Source organism: Takifugu flavidus, chromosome 15, assembly GCF_003711565.1.
Source record: "Takifugu flavidus isolate HTHZ2018 chromosome 15, ASM371156v2, whole genome shotgun sequence".
Lineage (NCBI taxonomy): Eukaryota > Metazoa > Chordata > Actinopteri > Tetraodontiformes > Tetraodontidae > Takifugu > Takifugu flavidus.
The window spans coordinates 10,055,587-10,075,458 of record NC_079534.1 but is presented as its reverse complement, the minus strand read 5'-3'; the positions used below and the strand labels follow the sequence as shown (position 1 = coordinate 10,075,458).

The following is a 19,872-nucleotide window of genomic DNA, read 5'->3' as shown; positions in this document are numbered from 1 at the left end:
AGGTGGCTTGACATCTTGAGGGTCTCCTGTGCCTTAGTTAGTTTGAAGACGCATGTGAGAAAACTGTTAATTAGATTTGCACCACAAACTTATGTGGAAACTGGTGTTAAAAACTGTCTAGTAAAGAGCAACGTATGTACAGCCAAAAGTAAATTCATTCTGCAGAGTACAGCATATTTATCTGCCATCAGATAAGACAAGAAGAAGAAACAGAACAGTGCAGAACTGACGCATTGTAATTAACAGGATCATTTTATCAAATTTAATATTGTGCTAAGCCTACTTCTTAATGTGTTCTGGTCACAACAACATGGATATGCATTTTTACTTTTATGTTTTTTATATTTTTAATGTACATTTCTAATCATATATTTAAGAGTTCCTGGAAATTGTTTTAGCCTCACTTACTGTAAATGAAGTGGGGCATCAAATGGTGGTCATAAAGTGAAGGAACTGCAGTTTATCAAGAACCAGCTGGACTTTAGGACACTGATAAGGATGTTCTCAGCTCTACAATTGGCAGTGCAATATTACTGCTACCATTACAACCTTGATCAGGCCGGCGGCTCCAGTTGCAGTCATGTTTCATAAACACTGAATTTTCTCAACATTCTGAAGACATGAAGTGGGTATTTGTTGTGCTGTCAGGTAAGGGGCCTTTATGGTACAGTAGTACAGATTATATTGGTACCATATATAAAAATGCAGAATAACATTATTATGTTCTCTTACAGCACTGGTGGCAATTGTTTCCTCTTGTTCTGATGGGCAGTTCACATGTAATCATGAAGAATGCATTTCACCTTCACTCGTCTGTGATATCAAAACAGACTGTGAAAACAGCTCAGATGAGGAGTTCTGCGGTAGTCATATTTATACACTAGAAAGTGTTTTGACGTTTCAATTCTCAGCCATTTCTGGTTTGTAAAGTTTTTACCATACCAGAACTGTAAATTTTGCGTCTTTCCTTTAAAGGCTCGTGCACATTTGAGCATCACTCCTGTGGCTGGAATGACACCAGTGATATTTCCTACCTATGGACGAGGGAAATGGCTAATTTCACCTTGATACCTGGAGTTGACCATACCTCAGGAAGTCCATCAGGTAAATATCAGCCATCAGTTGCTGGTCATTTGTGTTGATGCTTTTCTTGTTACCTGAAATTTGTCACCTTAGAAAAGTGTTCTGATCTGATTTTAATAAAGGCCATACCCTTGAAAGCATATTTAATAATGCCCAGTTGTCTGCTTGATGCAGGATATGTTATGCATGTAAATATGAAGCAAAATCTTGGGCTCATTGACAAAGCTAAAATGGAGTATTCTGTTGATCAACCAGCTGCTCTGGGCTGTCAAATCAGGTATTTCTAAAAAATGAGCATTTTCTTGACTATTGCAGCACAAGCTAACCTTTTTTTGGACTTTTTTATGTATTTCAGCTTCTGGTATTGTATTTATGATCCCTCACCAATATTAACATCATCTCTTGAACTGAAGATGGTCAGAGACAAAGATGAGAAAAGTTTGCTGAAAATTTCAGAACATAGCATAACTGAGTGGAAGAAGGCTAAAGCTTTTCTTGGTAATCAGCCAGGAGGATACAGGGTGAGTCAGTGAAATAGTTACTAAAATTTCCTTCAATCAGAATGCTGCATTTTTATATTTGACCTTGCTGCTACTGTATGCCTCTCAAGGTTTGTTAGTATTCACAGTTCTCCACTAGGACAGGATTTATGACCTCACAAGAGCCATTTTAATTTGCAGATACTTGGAACATAATTAGAAGTCTCATTTTCACCTAATTATGTACCCTCACAAACACACTTTCAAAAAAGAGTGGCATGTCAAATCATATAACATGTTTTTGTATAGGTTCATCCCCCTGTTTTAATGCCTCTAAGGCTGGGACACACCAATGAGACCTAAACCGACTCAAAAAGACGCAACAAATACTGTCATTTGTTGACAGTTGTTGCAAAGATAATTTTTCAAATTAGGAAAAGAAAATCCTCAGAACTCAACTGAACTCCTGCAGTCTGCAAATCAATGCAGCTGGATATATTGCAAAGACCACACAGTCACTGATGTACCATAAAATGTCTTTTCTGAGGGAATAAAGTTATTCACAAGGCATTTGGTGGCCTTTTTCCTGCAGCTGCAACTATCATACAGCCCTCCCTTCGCTGCAAAACCAGTCGTCGTGCTGGATGACATCCAGTTTGAGAATTGTGCAGATAAAGATGTTCCAGCAGGCTCTGACCAGCTCTCATGTGATTTCAAAAACGACACATGTTCCTGGTACCATGATTACACTGCAGGCCTTCTGTGGGAGAGAAGCAATGATAAATTGAATGAAAAAAGTGAGTTTTTATGTTTATCTCTTTTGCCATTGTCTGATCTGATTGAACATTATTATGTAAGACTTAATTAATATTTAATAGGAAATATATTTCTCCCTTCTCTACAGATTCCTATATGGTCATAACTGCCAAATATGGCTTAAATATCTCATCTGCAGCCAGACTCATCAGTTACCCACAGACTGCTGGTCAAAACATCTGCGTGAGCTTCTGGTATCACATATTTGGTAACAGCATTGGTATGCTCTCCTCTGTCTAAGGCACTGTTTTTGTTGACCTGATTTTATTTCTGGTCGAATGCCCAGTTCCTGTTTATGTCTTAAACAGGTTCATTGAAGTTTATCGCAAAGTATTCTGGTGAGGAAGAGATGATTACCTGGATAAGAAGTGGAACTCAAGGAAGCAAATGGAGATTTGCAGACCTAACTTTCAAAAGTTCAAAACCAATACAGGTAATTCTATTGTATGTCTTCTCACTTTTTCCCCTCTTCTTGATACAAAAGTTGCCTAGATTAATGGGACATTATTTCCTTTCATTGAAAGCATTACGTAGTAGATGCATAAGGTTTTTACCAGGTTTTAAATGTCCAATTGATGGTATCTTCACTGCTCCTTCCCACTAATGCTGCAATGTAAAACTCTTGTGCTGATTAAATATGGTCATTCAAAACTATGAAGTAGTAAGACAAACTAGTATTTTTCAAGATCTGTTTCAACTTTTGCAGTTTATTATAGAAGCCATGGTGGGCGGAAATCAAGGCAGGATAGCTATTACTGACATCATGGTGTACCCCAGTGAGTCTGGTTCTTGCCCTCCTGAGAGGGAATGCACCTTCCAGGGCTCCCTCTGTGGTCTGCTGCCCCAACCGGCTGCTAACTTCAGCTGGATGCGAATCAGAGGATCATCCCAACCAGCCAACTCCTCAGGGCCAGCCACAGATCATACTCTGGGGACAGAGCAGGGTTTGTAACTAAGATTTTGACTTATCCACCTTGAAGTTTTCAGGTCATGTTGGCAGGTCAGGAAAGTTGCACTTTAGTCTTACTTAGTATTTCACAGAATCACTGGCAATTGGTGTGTCACAATTGACTAAGTTTTAGAATTACATCTGACACAGGTGATTCAGTATTCACTTCACTCAAACTAGAGTAGAATTTTAAACATAAAATTAGAATTAGCATTAGGTCATGAGGTTTATGATGAAGAGGGAGAGCGGATGCATATGGGAATTAGACATGATACTGTAGTCTTAAAAGCAAAGTAAACACATAATGCTTACTGTGTGTAGGTTTCTATTTGAGCGCCCACTTGTGGAATCATCCTGTTGGGGCTAGAGGTGCAATGATGACTGCGGTAATGGAGCCGACTGCATCTGATGGGGAGTGTTTGATGTTCTGGTACTACATGGAGGGAAGTGAAGTGGGAGAACTAAACATTTACCTTCAAACCTTTGAGAACTCCAGGGAATCTGTCCCACTTTGGACCCAAAAGGGAAATCAGGGGAAACACTGGAGGCATGGAAGAGTGACGTTACGTTCCAGTACCCCATATCAGGTACTGGTAGTTCATTCCTCACGGCACAATATTAGCCTTTAATTAGTCCAAGTTTCAAAGGCACCTCAAGTCACATATTTAAATTTCATTAAGATTTTATGACTTTGTGAGTCTTTTATTCTCTGTTGTTTTGACTGACAGGTGATTTTTGAGGCAATTGTTGGGACTGGAGAGAGGAGAGATATTGCCATCGATGACCTAACTGTTCTAGATGGCCACTGTCCCCCAACAGGTTCGAACTACAGTGTTAAAAAATATGCCTAGCCAATTATGTCTCTGAGTATGGCCGTGAACTGTTCAAGCATCTCTCTTGGTCAGGTGTCTGTGACTTTGAAATGGACTTCTGCGGGTGGGTAAACAGTTATCCTGTCAAACCCCAGTCTAGAGTGGACTGGGACTGGCTCTCAGGTGAAAGTGAAGGTCACCATGTTCCATCAAGGGACCACACCACAAATACTGCTCTGGGTATGTCACCACCAGTACAATTTTTTTCTTAATAAAGTTGTATTTCCATATTTTAATATGCCTCTTGCTCTTTCTATTTATTCTGATCATAAATAAAGCCCTTCTCTACACTTCCCTTGACTCTATTTCATAGACAGTTATATATTGCCAGCATTATTTTAGAAAAAAATAATATTTATGTATATTGAAAAAAGAGTATAATTCTGTATGGCCGCAAGTGTTGTCTGGCCAGAAAGAGCAGGACAAAGGGTACAGTAACAGTTATTATAACAACATGTGACTGCTCTTTAGTAAAGAATTATATATTTTTCCAATCTTTAGGTCATTTTGCATTCTTCAATCCCATCTCCCATCCCAAGTCTGACAAAGAACAAGTTGCTCGACTGGAGAGTGAAACAATGGATGCAGTAGAGAGAGCTTGCCTGGAGGTGTGGCACTACGCAGCTGGATGGCTCACTGATAGTGAGTATAGCTTTGTTCACTGGTGTTAACATTACATGACTGTAACACTTATTTAGCCACATTTAACATTCAAAGAATATGGGTCACGTGTTAAGCACATATTTCAGTCCTAATGTTGAGTTTCTGTGCTTTCAGATCACTCAAAAATCCAACTATTAGTGTTTGTGAATGATTCTGTCAGCCTGTATCCTGTGTTGAACACATTTGGGTTCATGAACAGCTCGTGGATCCAGGAAAGAGTGGATTACAGTGCAAAACATCCTCATCGGGTACTATTTCACAATTACAATAAACTTATAAATATAATAATTACATTCCTTCTATTATTTTTTTTTACTAATTATTGTCCTTCCTCAAAGCTTATTTTACAAGCCAACTGTAGCTGTAGTGATATGAGCATCGCTCTGGATGACATCTACATTATGAGGAATGAGTCTTGCAATGAAATCACCCCAACCACCACTCCCAACCCTCCCACCACGACCAGCTCCCCGCCGTCTGCTATGGACTGCACTTTTGAACACGGTGAAGCTCATTTTAAAATGCAAAATGGCATTTTGATAACCTTTTTGTGGTATCAATCAAAAACTGTGTTTAGTAATATAGAATTGACAAGGACAAGACAGATTTTAACTTCTTTCGCCTGTGTTTTCAATCTTTTTTAAATGTCCCTCTGCTGGAACATTTTTGGCAATTCAGAGCATATTTTGTCAACCAGGTCTGTGCAGTTGGGTCCAGGAGGTCAGTGGTGATGTGAACTGGACACGCAGTAAAGGACTTCCAGTGGACCTGCCTTGGGATGGACCTCAGTACGACCATACTGTCGGAAATAATGAGGGTATTAATGTACCTGCATTTCTAAATGGGGAATGAATTGAGAGTAAAAAACTGGTTGTCAAAAAAACAGTGAAAAGAAGAAATATCATATAGAACAGACATTATCTGATTTCACCACATACTAATAAGGCAGCCTATCTATTTTCTTACCTAAGGACTCTTCCTGGTTTTAAATGGATCTGGAATAAACAATGTGGAGCGAGCGGTCATCTCCGTTCCTCTTCTCGAGGTTACATCATCACATATCTGCATTGGATTCTGGTATCACATGCTCGGGCCTTCAGTGTCTACCCTGGATCTACTGTTGGAAATAGTATGGGAGCTCATTAGTACGGCTTCATTATTGTCCTTTTGGCCTATAATTAGTTGCTGTTATTCTAGAAATCATCTGAAGATGTAGTCTGGACTCGTCGGGGAACACAGAAACCAGAGTGGATTCATGCAGAAATAACTGTCAACAGACAGGACACATCACGGGTAAAGTTAACCTTTGTTTGTGTTTGTCCAATAACAATGTCTTATATTAATGCCTTAAACAAGTGTCCATCTAGTTGCCAATGATTGACTATGGGAAGTAAGATTAAAAAATATTGAAAATACACCTGGAGGACAAATAATATGACTTCTAAAATTGTAATCTTGTCCAATATGCAGATACCTACTGCTTTCTTTCTACTTCTCATGTTTATGTACCAAATGCTGTATGCATTCAAGACCACACTTTCATGCTTGCAGTATTTCAGTATTTCAGTAACTCAGAAATGTAAATATTCATCCACAGCTGATAATCACTGCTCATCGAAACACCATCAGTGAAGGATTTATTGCCATTGATGACATCACAGTGAGGGAGGGTCCCTGTGTGGATAAGAGTATGTAATCAAAGGCCATCAAACTGTGATGATGAGAAAGCCTCAAAACAATTCCCAGATGATAATGACTTTGCTTTGCGTTTTTTTTTTACACCCTTTCAAGACATGTGCGGGTTTGATTACGACCTGTGTGGCTTTCACAACAGTGTTACCCACAAGGGTCAGTGGATCCGCAAAAGAGCTACAGAGGAAGAGGTGGATCATACCCGTGGAACAGATAATGGTGAGTACAAAAAGAACTGTCATCATTGCTTGACAATCTTGAAAAAAATCATAGCTGGCTATGACAAACGTTGGACATAAACATGCCTAATATGAGATTAGGGTTCAGTAAAGGTCATTGGCCCATCCATCACATTTTTTGAACTGATGAGCATTGTATCTGTACCCGGTTAGGCATGTAGGCTAATTTAGCATGGCTGTCCAGCTTTGTTTAAATTTGTTTTAGGTTATTTTCAATATGTTTGTTTACTTGTGTGACAGAGGTAGGAGAGTGCACACTGTCCCTTTGTTATAGGTTTCTATGTGACTGTGAAAAATTCTACGGAGAAAACCATAGCGCAACTGCTCTCACCTCCTTTAACCCCAACGACTGAGATGTGTGTCCGTTTCTGGTAAGTGCCTTCAATCACAGGTTTACATGATTTTACCATTGTTAATGAAACAATGTCCTTGTTCATGTTCAGGTACTGGTTACCTGCAGGATCAACTGACAGCCTCACCATGCATGTGCTGAGGAGTGGGCAACTGTCGATTGTTCTTTGGAAACAATCTGGAGTAGTGTCTTCAAGCTGGGAGGTTGCAGAAGTCACCGTGTCATCTCCTGTTGAATTTAAGGTAACAAAACTGTCAGACTGGCATCTTTGACTGTAAATCAAAAAGCAAGTAGGGTTTTTCTTGCTATACCTGTTAATCTTATGTCCTTAACCAGGTGGTGTTGCAGACCATCCACAGTCCAGACAGCAACGCTACAATGAAAGTTGATGATGTTTCTTTGAGGGACGGAGCCTGCCATCCTCCAGGGAGCTGTGACTTTGAGTCTGGACAGTGCAACTGGATCAACGTCCACAGGGAAGATGGACACGACTGGGTGCTGGCCAATGGAGGCTTCCGTGGTCCAGAAGCAGACCACACCACTCAAACGCCAGAGGGTAGATATGCTTTCATATCTGCACTAAAACATTAACATGCAAAAGAAAAATCCCACCAATAATAATAAATAATAAATATTTGTCTTACTTCTTACTTTCTTACTTCTGCATGAGCAAATTATTTTAGATCATCTACTTATTTTTCATACATGGCTTTTTTATTTATATTTGTAATCCACCATTATAGTCACCTCTGAATTGTCTAATTGGCGGGAGGTGTCAAAAAACACTTGGATAGGTAAACTAAATAAAGTTATGCTTAAAGCAAACTGTCCATCAGGTTATGACTAATTGGAACTGCTGTGGGTGCTGTTTCACTGACCTTGTTACTTAATAACTTCTCCTTTGCGTATCCCTGACTTATGTCCTTTTCCTGAGTAAAACAACCAACCACACACTATTTCCTCATGTCCGAAGAACTGTGAAACTGAAGCTGTGACAGATTCAGAATCATTAAAGGAACAATAATCTAGATGTTGCTGATGTGGTGTTCATGCTCTCCCTGATGTGTGACAGGAAACATGTCAAAATATCCAAAGTGTATTTGCTTTTTTTTATTGTTTTTTTTTTTCTTCAAACCAGGTTGGTTCTTGTTGAGCTCCTCACAGCATCTCAACCGCAGCAGTGTTGCTCATGTGTTGTCAGAATGGATCCACCTGAGAGAAACTGTCTGTTTCAGCCTGTGGTACCATATGAACAGCAGGTCAGAAAAAAGGAAAAAACAAAACTGCACATCGAGGGTCTCCAGGGGGAGGGATGCTTTTGTTTATCCTGTTTAGTTTCCTCACTGGCTTCCTGAGGAAGTGTGAAGTGTCATTTAGTCTCGAATCACCTGCTTCTCTGTGCAAGAGTGATTTGTGTCAGAGTTGAAGCGTTAGACAGATCAACTGTTTGACAGAGGATTCAGGTCAAACTTGAACACCCTTGTAGCGCTTCTATCTTAAAAACATGAAGCTGCGTCTGGTTTCGCAATATTTAGCTGTGCTCCAAAAGCTCCTGGGAAGTCAACATTTGTAGGAAACTGAGTTGGTAATAATTTAATTTTGTTTGGATTCATGTACTGAAACCAATCAACATGGCGGGCATCACGTCATAGAAGAAAGATTCTGGGAGGAATTCTAGCCCGGGGGCTGTCTATGAGGCCTTTACCAAACAATATGCTCATTAAGGTTGATTGCAGACTTTTAATTGACTCCACCTGTGTGTTCCTGAGGGAATGTGGGTCCTGCTCAAGCACCTTTGTGATCCAGACTACAAAGTGGTGGTTAGCAGAAAAAAGATGGACTGATGGACATTTGTGGGTTTTTCAACAGCGACTCGGGCATGTTGAGGGTGTACCTTCGTTCTGGACCATCTGAGAGCCAGCTCATGTTTCACAGTAACAGCAGCGAAAGCAACTGGATCAGGTTCTCTCAGTCTGTAACCACCACCAGACCTTTTCAAGTATGCTGAATGTTGCTCAGAGATAGAGATGCTGTAAGGAATAATACCTTCTCAGTCATTTTCTCTGTTCCTCAATGCTCCAGGTACTCATTGAGGCAGAAACCAACAACAAAGGCTTCATCGCTGTCGATGACATCACTGTCACGCTCGGCATCTGTCCAGGTGCGGCAGTAATTTTTGCTTTCTGTCTGCAAACCCGAGTTTTACGCTCTGCTCTTTTTCTCCCCGTCTTGTAGCCAATGAAACAAGTTCAGAATTTGTGGGTTGCTCATTTGAAAACGGGACATGCGGCTGGGAGGACAGCAGTGTGGGCCAGTCTCAGTGGGTGAGAGGGAGAAACACTTCTGAGAGCTTTGGACCTGCTAAGGACCATACAGTGGGTACTGAGCTGGGTGAGGATGCGCACCAAATCAACGATCAAATCAATATTTTCCAGTTGAAATCGAATCATTTAATACTGAGTGTAAACATATTTGATATTATACTGACAAGACAATAGTACAAGAAAACAGGAAGTGAGATTTATTGCATTTCCTTTTTTCAATATAAATGCTACTACCATCTTTGTTCAGATGTGGTGTTTTTGAAATTTTGATGGTCTAATCACAATTATTGAGTTACTCTGTAATGCCTAAAAGTCCTTCTGTGTTTAATCATTAGCTGCACACACACACACATACACACACACACACACACACACACACACACACACACACACACACACACACACCAGGAAATAAGAATTATCAAGTGCTGTTTGTAGTCTGTGTCTGTTTGGACCCTGTTGGACTGTCTTTATTTGATCATTTTTAGGTTGGTACATGGCACTGAAACCTAAGACAGGAGAAAATGTGAGCCCTGCAGCTCTGCAGAGCCCAACCATGACACAGGCCAGCACCACCTGCACTCTGCACTTCTACTACAGCATATATGTAGAAGGTATTTCTGCCTATGTGCACACTGGATAAACATGATTTTGGTCCATTTGAGTGTGATTAAATGTGGTGCAGATGAAGCCCAACTGGATGTGGTGATGAGAGAGGGTTCCCAGGTGACCACGCTGTGGCGGCAAACTGTCGGCCACGAAGATGTTTGGCGTCCTGGCATCGTCATAGTGGGCCGAATGCCTCAGGATTTTTCTATCACATTTGAAGGCTCCAGGACCTTCAACAAGCACGGCCACGTTGCTATTGACGACATCAGTTTCACCAACTGCACTCTGCCTGGTAGTTCAGTTCAGGCTGGACTTTCATTATCGGCATTTCTTTAGAGGATACATTTCTACAATCTTTGGATGCCTTCACAGAGCCTCAGCCTGCATGTCCTGACAACATGTTCAAGTGCATCAACAGCGTGTGCGTGGAGTCCAACCAATTGTGCGACTACAGCGATGACTGTGGGGACCGCTCAGATGAGATCAACTGCGGTGAGATTTCCAAAGAGTCGCAGCAGCAACGTGATAGAAATTTGAAATTAGGCATTTTACAACTGAGAGCAGGAAAAAAAAAAACAATAGAATCACAATTTTCAGTTGAGCGAAATGGAAAATTTTCAGCTTTTAGGGTTTTTGCTTTCTTTTTCTTCACTAATAATAAAATAGAGCCAAATGGATTTGAGGAGCGCTGCAACTTTGAACAGGGCCTGTGTTCTTGGGAAAATGATGTAGACACGCCTCACGCTAAGTGGATACGACAGAGAGGAGCAGATGCCTGGCCTACATTTGGACCTGAGAGGGATCACACCCAGAACTCTGCAGCAGGTAGAAACCTCTGAGCTTCCATTAAGATAAGTATGACTATCACCACCATTAGACTGTCAATGGAATATTTATTGATTGCGTAATTACTTTTTCTTAAAAATAGGTCACTATGTCATTCCGGAGCCACACACAACTGAGGCTGGCCGTACATCAGAGATGCTTTCAACTACTTTACTGCCCAGCTTTAATTGCACTGTAGGTAACTAGAGTCACATATAAGTTTATCAAAAATTTAGTGTGGAAAGGTTAGCCTAGGTTTATTAAAGCACATTATTAAGTCCTCTAAATTTATGCAAATAATGCAGTGGTAATCAGGCAATAGCACGATTCACAGAGATCATTATTTGGAATTGAGATAAATATTAGCCAGTGCCAACACAGCACGCTAGCATGAAAATAGGTTAGGAAAATAGGTTTCTCAAGACGGCATCTTTAATTTCAATTATAAATCATTTAAATTCAACTACAACAATCGTAAAGGTGACTCTTTCCTCTCATTCACACTTTCAGATGAAGGAAACATTAATTTTAAATAAATATTACACTAACAGGATGATGACTTTTTAATTATCATCCAATTTTCAACCATTCCTCTACGATCACACCAGGTGAGATTCTATGTATTCAGCTTGGGAGATCCTGCAGCCTCACTGACGGTCTGGTCCAGGACACTAGGCACTGGTGCTAACGACAGTCTCTTATCGCTCACTGAGATCTCACAGAGTTACAACTGGCAGAGAGCTGAGGCCACATTCTCATCCTCAGACAACAGTAAGGTGAGAGAGGAGCAATACTTAAGTGATAGAGGAGCAATACTTAAGCAATACTTAAGTAAATACTCCATCTCGCCTGCCACAGATCAGGTCAATTTTGTCATTGCCTGAGAAGATTTTCATTCAAATTTATACAGAGCCTGCTTGCAAACAATGGTGCTGAGAGTCAGGAAAAGTGGTACAATGTTGGGGATGTTTTTTCCAATTAGATTGTCTTCAGATATGAAAGAGGTCATGGACACAGGGGGCTTGTTGCTTTGGATGACATCTCTTTCTCAAGGGAGTGCGTATTCAAAACCTCGCCCACATCCAGCCCAAGCACAACCTCAAATGCACCCTCTACCACAACGGGCCCCACCCATCCATGTCAGGTACATCACAAATGTCTGAAGGAGAAAAGCAAATCAAATAATGGACATGATCATCGGTTGTTTCACCCTTGCTTTGTGTTGCAGGAGAATGAGTTTTTCTGTTGGCAGTCAGCAGGAAAAGTGTGTGTCCTGACAACGAAACGGTGCAATTATCTTCCTGACTGTCCACAAGGGGAAGACGAGGAGGGCTGTGGTGAGCTGATGTGATACATCATTGTGTCAGCAGTGTATATGATCCAACAATAATTGTAGGATGGCAACTTAATAGAGATAAAGTTGATGGTTCAGAAAAAGAACAGGAAACTGTTTGCTGGGAAGCATCAGCAACTTTCTGGATGGATGGATGGATGGATGGATGGGCCTGCATTGTGTGCACAGACATGGGGACAAATGTACAGACATTATTTGGGGGGGTCACGTCCGAATGGGGTCATGTCTCTATTTCTTTTCTTGTGTCTTGTAGTTTCATGGGGATCCTGACACTACATTAATTTCCTGGTTAGCAGATGTTTGTGTAGCTATGCAGGGAGCGTATGTGAGAGTAACTCCTCTCATGAATGGTTCTCTTTCAGGTTCCTGCACGTTTGAGAGGGACGACTGTGGCTGGAATGACACCAGTGTTGGACAAATGAAGTGGCAGAGACAGAAAGCCAGTAATGACACCATCCCACCCAGTGATCACACAACAAATGCAGGTGATTGAAATGACTGATTGGACATCTTTTTAAAGCAGCTGTATCAGCTCCTCGGCATCACATTCAGCCGTTCACGTATTGATTTGACACTCCCTGTCATTCTCAGGCTACTACATGAGTATGAATTTCAGCCAGGGGTCCGCACAGAGTGAGGCCCGACTTCAGAGTCCCCCACTGCCCCCATCATCCCCCTACTGCCAGATTCTGTGAGTGTTGCCAGGGCTCGGGTGGGTTTTCTTGACGTGCCTGTCGCTTAGTGAAGAGCTACGCTGAATGAGTATTGTCAGAAAGGACAAGATGCTGTTCCGTCTTAATGCGTAGCTAGTATTTTCATACGTAACAAAAGTCGGAGCGGTTAAAGTTATCTTGCTCCACCCAGTGGTAACAGCTGGTACACCGTCCGGTCTAGGTTCATCAGACCGGATAAACAAACCTTCACGGACATCAACGAACCAATTTCACTTTGTTTATATTAATGCCCACTGTGTTTCCCTTATTAGCACCCTGTCCCAGGCTTTTGCATCTCGGTGCAGACTCAAATTTTTAAAATATGAATTGCTCAATAGCCTCCGCTCATGCATCCAACACTCTCCCCTTCTTCCTTCCTTCTTTCCTAAACGCAGGTTTCACTTCCACATCAGTACAAGGAGTGCTGGGTCACTCAGAGTGCTTATGCAGCAAGCTGAGGGGAGTGAAGCAATCCTCTGGTCACGCAGTGACAGTACTCTGTCCAACTGGACCCCAGAGAATCTACCTATAGGCCTGCATCAGCAGCCTTACAGGGTATGTGTCTGAGCCCATGCTGAACAGTTTAGACTCACAACTCTTCCAGTCAATTTAAAATAGTGGGGGGGGGGGGGGTTCTCCTGTGTGTGAATGCTGTGGGTAATAATTTGCTTTCTTAGATATGGTTCAGTGGCGTTAGCAAAGCTGAAGTCACTTCTGGCACCCGCATCATAGCTGTGGATGACATTTCTTTCCTAAACTGTGAAAAATCCTCCAAAGTACCAGGTAAAAAGTTGATCATGTGTTTAAAAAGCTGCATGACTCGAAGGGTAGGTTCAACAGATTTCACACTCCTGTTTGCATCCTCAGCTTTACAGACATATGACTGTTCCTTTGAGGATGGTCTGTGTGGTTGGACACAGGGGGCCGAAGATGGGTTGGACTGGACCAGCGGGTCTGGCCCAACTGAAACCCCTAACACTGGACCCGCAGGAGATCACACCACCGGAAAAGGTGCTTTTAACAGGAGTGACAGTGCTTTTGTAAAAACTGTTGGTCAGCACAGACTGTTCCCGAACTTTGAACCACAAATTTTTCTCATGCCCAGGAAAAAGTCTCAGCAGTGGAGTCACTCATTTCTGATTCACTCATGTGTCATTTAACGGTCACAAAAAGAGAAACTGAACACTTTTTTTAACAGTCACTGGCAATTCATTTATGTTTTTGAAAGGGTTTTAAAGTATTTGAAATTTAGTATTTTAAGGTATTTTAAAGTGTCTTGAGTCAGCTGAGGCTTTTTTTTAAAAAAAAATCTGTAATTTTTATCGTTTATCACTCTTCTTGCGTTTGACTGTAGTGAGGTGACAATGTTAGGTTGTGCAGACTTCTGTGCAGACTACCTCCATCCACTAAAAACACCTCAAAAAAACAGAACAACTCACTACTATGCTTATTCTGCAGGTAAATATCTGTACATCAACAGTTCCTCAGCCAGGGTGACAGGAGACGTGGCCCATCTGAAGACTCCGCTTTTGCCGTCTGGTGGCCGCGATGGGTACTGCTTCACATTTTGGCACCACATGTTCGGGGCCACCGTTGGCTCCCTCAGGGTGCTCCTGCAAACAACTGATCCCAGGAACAAAACAATGGTACAACTCAAATCCAATCCCCAATCCTTTACAATCACCTTTACAATCTGCAGCTTCGGCTTTGATTGAGAAATATTTAATTGTTCCTGCTCACACAGTTGTGAAATGCTGATTGCAAAATAACATAAATCAAGTGAATGTTGACTGTGAGCCGCGCAGTTTCGGCGCACACCGCAATGTTGCATAAATCTCCTCACATCCTCATTGTGCAAACTGAATCAGCCTCCTGTCTTTCCTGTAGGTGTGGCAAAAGTCAGGAAACCAGGGGGACGAGTGGCAGCTGGTGCAGATCCACATGACCGTGCAGAGTGTCCACCAAGTCATTTTAGAGGCCACAGTTGGAGGAAAGGCGGGAGACATCGCTGTTGATGACATCTCTCTTACCAACGGGCCTTGTTCTGCCTCTGGTAATAGGCCTTAATAACAAATCTGGCTGCAGTAAATTGTGTCCTCACAATAAATGTCCTGTTAGGGAACATTTAGTGTAGAACAGAACATTAGATTTGAAGAGACTAGAGGCAGAAAAGAGGCAGAAACAGCTGGAAACTTGATTTTATTTTTTTTTAAACACAAAAGATATTTTCAGTCACAATATGGCATAAGATGGCTTGACTTAGAGGTCAAAAACAGAATAAGTCACATACATCAAGAACCGGTCCTCATAATGGACCCACAAGCACAAATGTTTGTGTCATGTTTTGTAAAATCTCATGCTTGCAGACCTGTGTGACTTTGAGGAGGACAGTTGCGGCTGGCAGCAGCAGACTGACGATGACTTCGACTGGGTACGACAGTCGGGCCCCTCCCACAACCCAAACACTGGGCCAAACAGCGACCACACCACCAACGCCCCGGCGGGCCATTACTACTACCTGTCATCTTCCAATGCAGACCGCGCCAGTCAGACGGCACGAATGTCCTCGCCGCTGTATCCTGCAGGTGTATTATTGATTATAGATTGATGAATATGTCTTGTGGGGAGGTTCATTGTTCATGGTCGTTATTTAATTTAAGCTGAATTTAAATGCATTATTTCCTATCCTGATCAATTCTTTTTATTTATTAGCTATTAGTTCAATGTGTGGATGCATTGTCCACACATATAAGTGAACACATATATGTTGAACTAAGGAAAAACTAAGGAAATGTTGGAATAAGGAAATGTTGAGAACCAATGTTTGCTGGAATAACCCTAATTTTTAGTCACAGCGTTCCTGCATTTCAGCAGCCCTTCACGTTGCTGTTTACTGGTACAAGACTTCAAGAATCTCACCTTTGTTTGATGGCTTGTGTACATCTATTCTAGATGCTAGAGATTCTTTTATTGGGGTACAGGTCTGAAGATTAGGTTGGCTAAGACAAGCTCTGGTGATCCTTCATTTACACCTTGTGTGACATGGAGCATTGTGGCTTGATTCAGCCATCCTACTGTACATTATACATGTATAAATTTAAATATATCTGAAAGCTAAATTAACCATGGTTTCATTTTCAAACACCTCCAGGCAAAGGATCTTGCGTCCAGCTGTGGTACTTCATGTATGGAAGAGGAGTGGGGACGCTGAACATTTACCAGCAGGCTGCAGACGAGACACCGGCCCTGCTATTCTCTCAAATGGGTGATCAGGGTCGACTCTGGAGGTTCGCTCAGGCCAGTCCTCTGTACCGTGATCGGCCTTACAGGGTGAGCCCCAAACACTGGTGCTCCTGAACGCAAATGCACACACATGTGCACTGACACAAGCTGAATCTGTCTCCATTCCTGTGAAATTAAGATGGATTTAAATTGACTAGTATCTTATAATCTTACAATATTGCTGTAGAATTAAAAACTGTTTTCTCATCATAATGGATACAGTTCCAGTCTAGAACTGAGGAAAGAATCTATAATGATTCGTCTATACCTCAAAACAAACAGTGAATGTACAGAAATGTCTTTATTTAAGCCAGCAAATTATTTTGCCCGCATATTTAAAACTTGCTTACATACTTTTCTATCATTCCTGTCTCAGATCATGGTGGAAGGTGTGAAGGCCGGCCCCAGCCAGGTGGGAGACATGGCATTTGATGATGTTACACTCACAGATGCTCAGTGTCCTTCACCTGGTCACTGCGACTTCGAGATCAACATGTGTAGCTGGAGCAACGTGGGAGGAGTCGACGAAGAGGACTGGCTGCGTGGGAGGGGAGACCAGCCGAATCTCAACACGGGACCCAGCATTGATCACACAACAAACTCATCACAGGGTAACTAAAAGATGTCATCTTCCAAGTATTCTATAAATAAATGCAGTGACCCTTTTAACCACTAAGTGGCAGTAGAGACTGGCTTTAAACATCAAATCACCAAAGGATGAACAACTTTTTAAAGGTATTTCACAAACTGAGCATCTATGGCACTTTTTGTTTCAATATTTCTAAATATTCCATTTTTCAGCTTATTTCACATGTACCTTTTGTTTTAATTGTCAACATATATATTTTAGTGAGGCTGTTCTCGGCGGCAGATTTACTGGATGTCTGATGAAAACAGGTTAACCGTTTGTTGTTATGTTGTATTCCCGTGGTACTAGTAATGATATTAAGGGTTGGGGGAAATTAGGGTTGGGTTTTTTTTTTAATGGATTGTAGACTTTAACTTCTCAGGATTCCACACATAAAAAGCTAGTAAATTTCCTGGGAGAAAAAAGCAAAACAGGTCTGTAACATCAATCCCACAGATCAGCAATCAAGAAATTTTGAAAAGAAAATTTGTGTGTGCAACTGTGTCTAGGATATTACCTGTACGTGGACAGCTCAGTGGGTGAGTGGGGGGACAGGACCTTCCTCGTTAGTGATGTGTTCCACCCGTCCACTAGAGGGCATTGCCTGACATTCTGGTATCACATGTCTGGAAATCATGTCGGGACTCTGCGAGTTTTCTTAAATGACAGGTAATAAGTGTTTCTGTGGCCTAAGGTCCTGACCATACTTTAAATATTTCATTGTGGTGTTTCTGTGTCACAGAAAAATGCATGCCACTGGTAATGAAGAGGGGACTTTGAAGTGGATGGAGTCAGGAAACAAAGGAGACAAGTGGCAGGAGGCCAGTGTGCACATAAAACATGATGAAGCTTTCTGGGTAAGAAAGAGCTAAAAATAATCTGTCCTGATGATTTAATGACACCATTACAAGATGAGTTAAATGTAGTGAGGAAATATTTTATTGTAATATGTTTATATGATTTGGAATTCTTCTGATATCTGAACTTAAACTCTCTTTTTTGTCATAGTTTGTGTTTGTGTATCAGAGAGGGATGACCCCATGGGGTGCCATTGCTCTGGACGACATTAGTGTCCTACCCGGTGGCTGTTACTCACAGCCCCCTGTTGGTCCTCCTGATGAAAATGGTACTTTACAGTCTGAGAACGAATCCAATAGTGTTACAAGGTTGTGAACTGCCACTACATGTGAAGAAAAGCCAAATGTATTAATCCATTTCTTTCAAGTTGTTGGACTTTCCTGTCTGTGGCGCTGACCCCTTATAAATGCACTAATCCCTCAAATATTTCCTTGAAAATAAAGCACAGTTGATGAACATTGTTTAAAAGGGAGCAAATTATACATCCATCAGAATATATTCTGATGGAGATATTTTGTTGGAAGCTAATTTAAATAAATCCGGCAAAAGAATATTTTCAGAAATTTCCATGACCTCCAAAGCGCCCATTTGTGATAATGAAAGTACACAGTGATTCTATCATTGAGAGTTTTCAAAGGAGAACTAACTACAACAGCACAAAAAGCAACATCTCATCACTGTGTCCGCAGCTGAGGTGAATGTAGGTCTGGCTGTTGGCCTGACTGTGCTGGCTGGACTCATTCTCTGCATTGTCCTCTTCATGCTGAACAGGAAACGAAAGGCGATGTAGAAAAACGTTCCAATACACATATAATTTTATAAGAATGCAGAAAGCACCAACCTATTTTGTCTCATTTGTCCTAGGAGTCAGCCAAACATTTTACAACACGAAGAACCAACCGCACACAGCTCTGTGTTTGACCTCTGTGACGGTAAAATAGACGTAAGTAATAGGTGCATGATAATATCTGTCTGCAGTCAGAAAGATCACGCTGTTAAAAAACAAAAATCTGCTTCTTTCAAGGTGACGGAACACGGAACAGAATTTGACTTTTCATTCTATAATCAACTCTATGACCCATCGTCAAATAGGCCCAGAACGGAGGCTTCAGCAGATACATGATTCAAAATAACATCTACAATAAAACAAACACATCATTTTTAATGTGTGAAAGGTGCTTGTGCTCTGGAAAGATTTGGATTTTGATGTAACTGTTAGAAATTTATGTTAATTTTCCTTATGTGAGGTATGAGTAGCAGTGCTTTGCTAAGTCTTATAACCCTTTTATAGCTACATAGAACTGAAATCAGATGGGGGCAGAGGGTCCGGAAAATCATATCATTGCTTCCCCAGTATCCATATTATTGTGAAGTTATACTTTTTCACTATTAATGCTGGTAAGGGGTCAATGAGGATGCTACCAGAAGGAGATGCCGCTGCATTGCCTTTACTAAATTGTATCTACATTGCAGAATCACATTCCCACATTAATATATTTGGTTGATTCAATAAGTTCAATAATTGGTGGCAGTGGATGCTCCTCAGGGCGTAGCAACAGTCTTGGCTTTTGCAACAGCCAAGTTTTAATGGGGAGACAACGCTGCAATAAAAAAAGAAAGAATGTGACAACTTTAAAGACCTCATCTTCTGTTCAGCCACCTCGCATCAAGCTTTGTTGCCAATAAAATCTGTAACTGGTGTAATCTGTGTTTCAGAACCCCCCTCCATGTGGATAACTAAACTGCCCACTTATAAATGTCATCCTGTGTTATATTATGTAATGTGAAAGTAAGATTTTGCTTAATTCTATCATAGCAAATCCTTCATATACATTTACATATGCACAGCTCACACTTTCTTTTAACTATGCTGTTTCTGCAATTTCTGCTTTGGCCTGTTTGAATGTATGTGAGATTTGTCTTAACGTGATGCAAGCTGAGAAACGGAGTAAAGGCAACATATATATATAATTAATGTTTATAGTTTTCATTGTATTTATATGACACATGAAGAAAAACACAATGTAATCATACACATTAAAAATAAACATTTGGGCAGATAGATAGATAGATAGATAGATAGATAGATAGATAGATAGATAGATAGATAGATAGATAGATAGATAGATATTGG

The 19,872-nt window shown here is 41.1% G+C and overlaps 1 protein-coding gene across 1 annotated transcript; it reads left to right on the top strand.

The window, feature by feature from the left end:
• The first annotated feature begins 535 nt into the window (after positions 1-535).
• Positions 536-19,709, top strand: si:ch211-106h4.4 (MAM and LDL-receptor class A domain-containing protein 1). The gene is made up of 51 exons (XM_057057417.1): positions 536-648; positions 735-863; positions 976-1,104; positions 1,258-1,360; positions 1,439-1,604; positions 2,155-2,359; positions 2,467-2,598; positions 2,687-2,811; positions 3,085-3,322; positions 3,649-3,914; positions 4,056-4,146; positions 4,233-4,379; positions 4,701-4,841; positions 4,977-5,110; positions 5,201-5,366; positions 5,560-5,679; positions 5,834-5,991; positions 6,060-6,155; positions 6,460-6,550; positions 6,654-6,773; positions 7,068-7,164; positions 7,237-7,387; positions 7,482-7,701; positions 8,284-8,404; positions 9,015-9,144; positions 9,228-9,306; positions 9,381-9,536; positions 9,958-10,083; positions 10,155-10,370; positions 10,451-10,570; positions 10,745-10,903; positions 11,007-11,098; positions 11,512-11,679; positions 11,886-12,047; positions 12,132-12,240; positions 12,620-12,742; positions 12,849-12,948; positions 13,366-13,525; positions 13,648-13,753; positions 13,838-13,981; positions 14,429-14,616; positions 14,858-15,023; positions 15,337-15,555; positions 16,122-16,300; positions 16,629-16,863; positions 17,390-17,549; positions 17,623-17,737; positions 17,889-18,006; positions 18,428-18,524; positions 18,603-18,681; positions 18,763-19,709. The coding sequence occupies exons 1-51, from the start codon at positions 621-623 to the stop codon at positions 18,859-18,861; spliced, it is 7,179 nt and encodes a 2,392-aa protein (XP_056913397.1). The 5' UTR covers positions 536-620; the 3' UTR covers positions 18,862-19,709.
• The last annotated feature ends 163 nt before the right edge of the window (positions 19,710-19,872 follow it).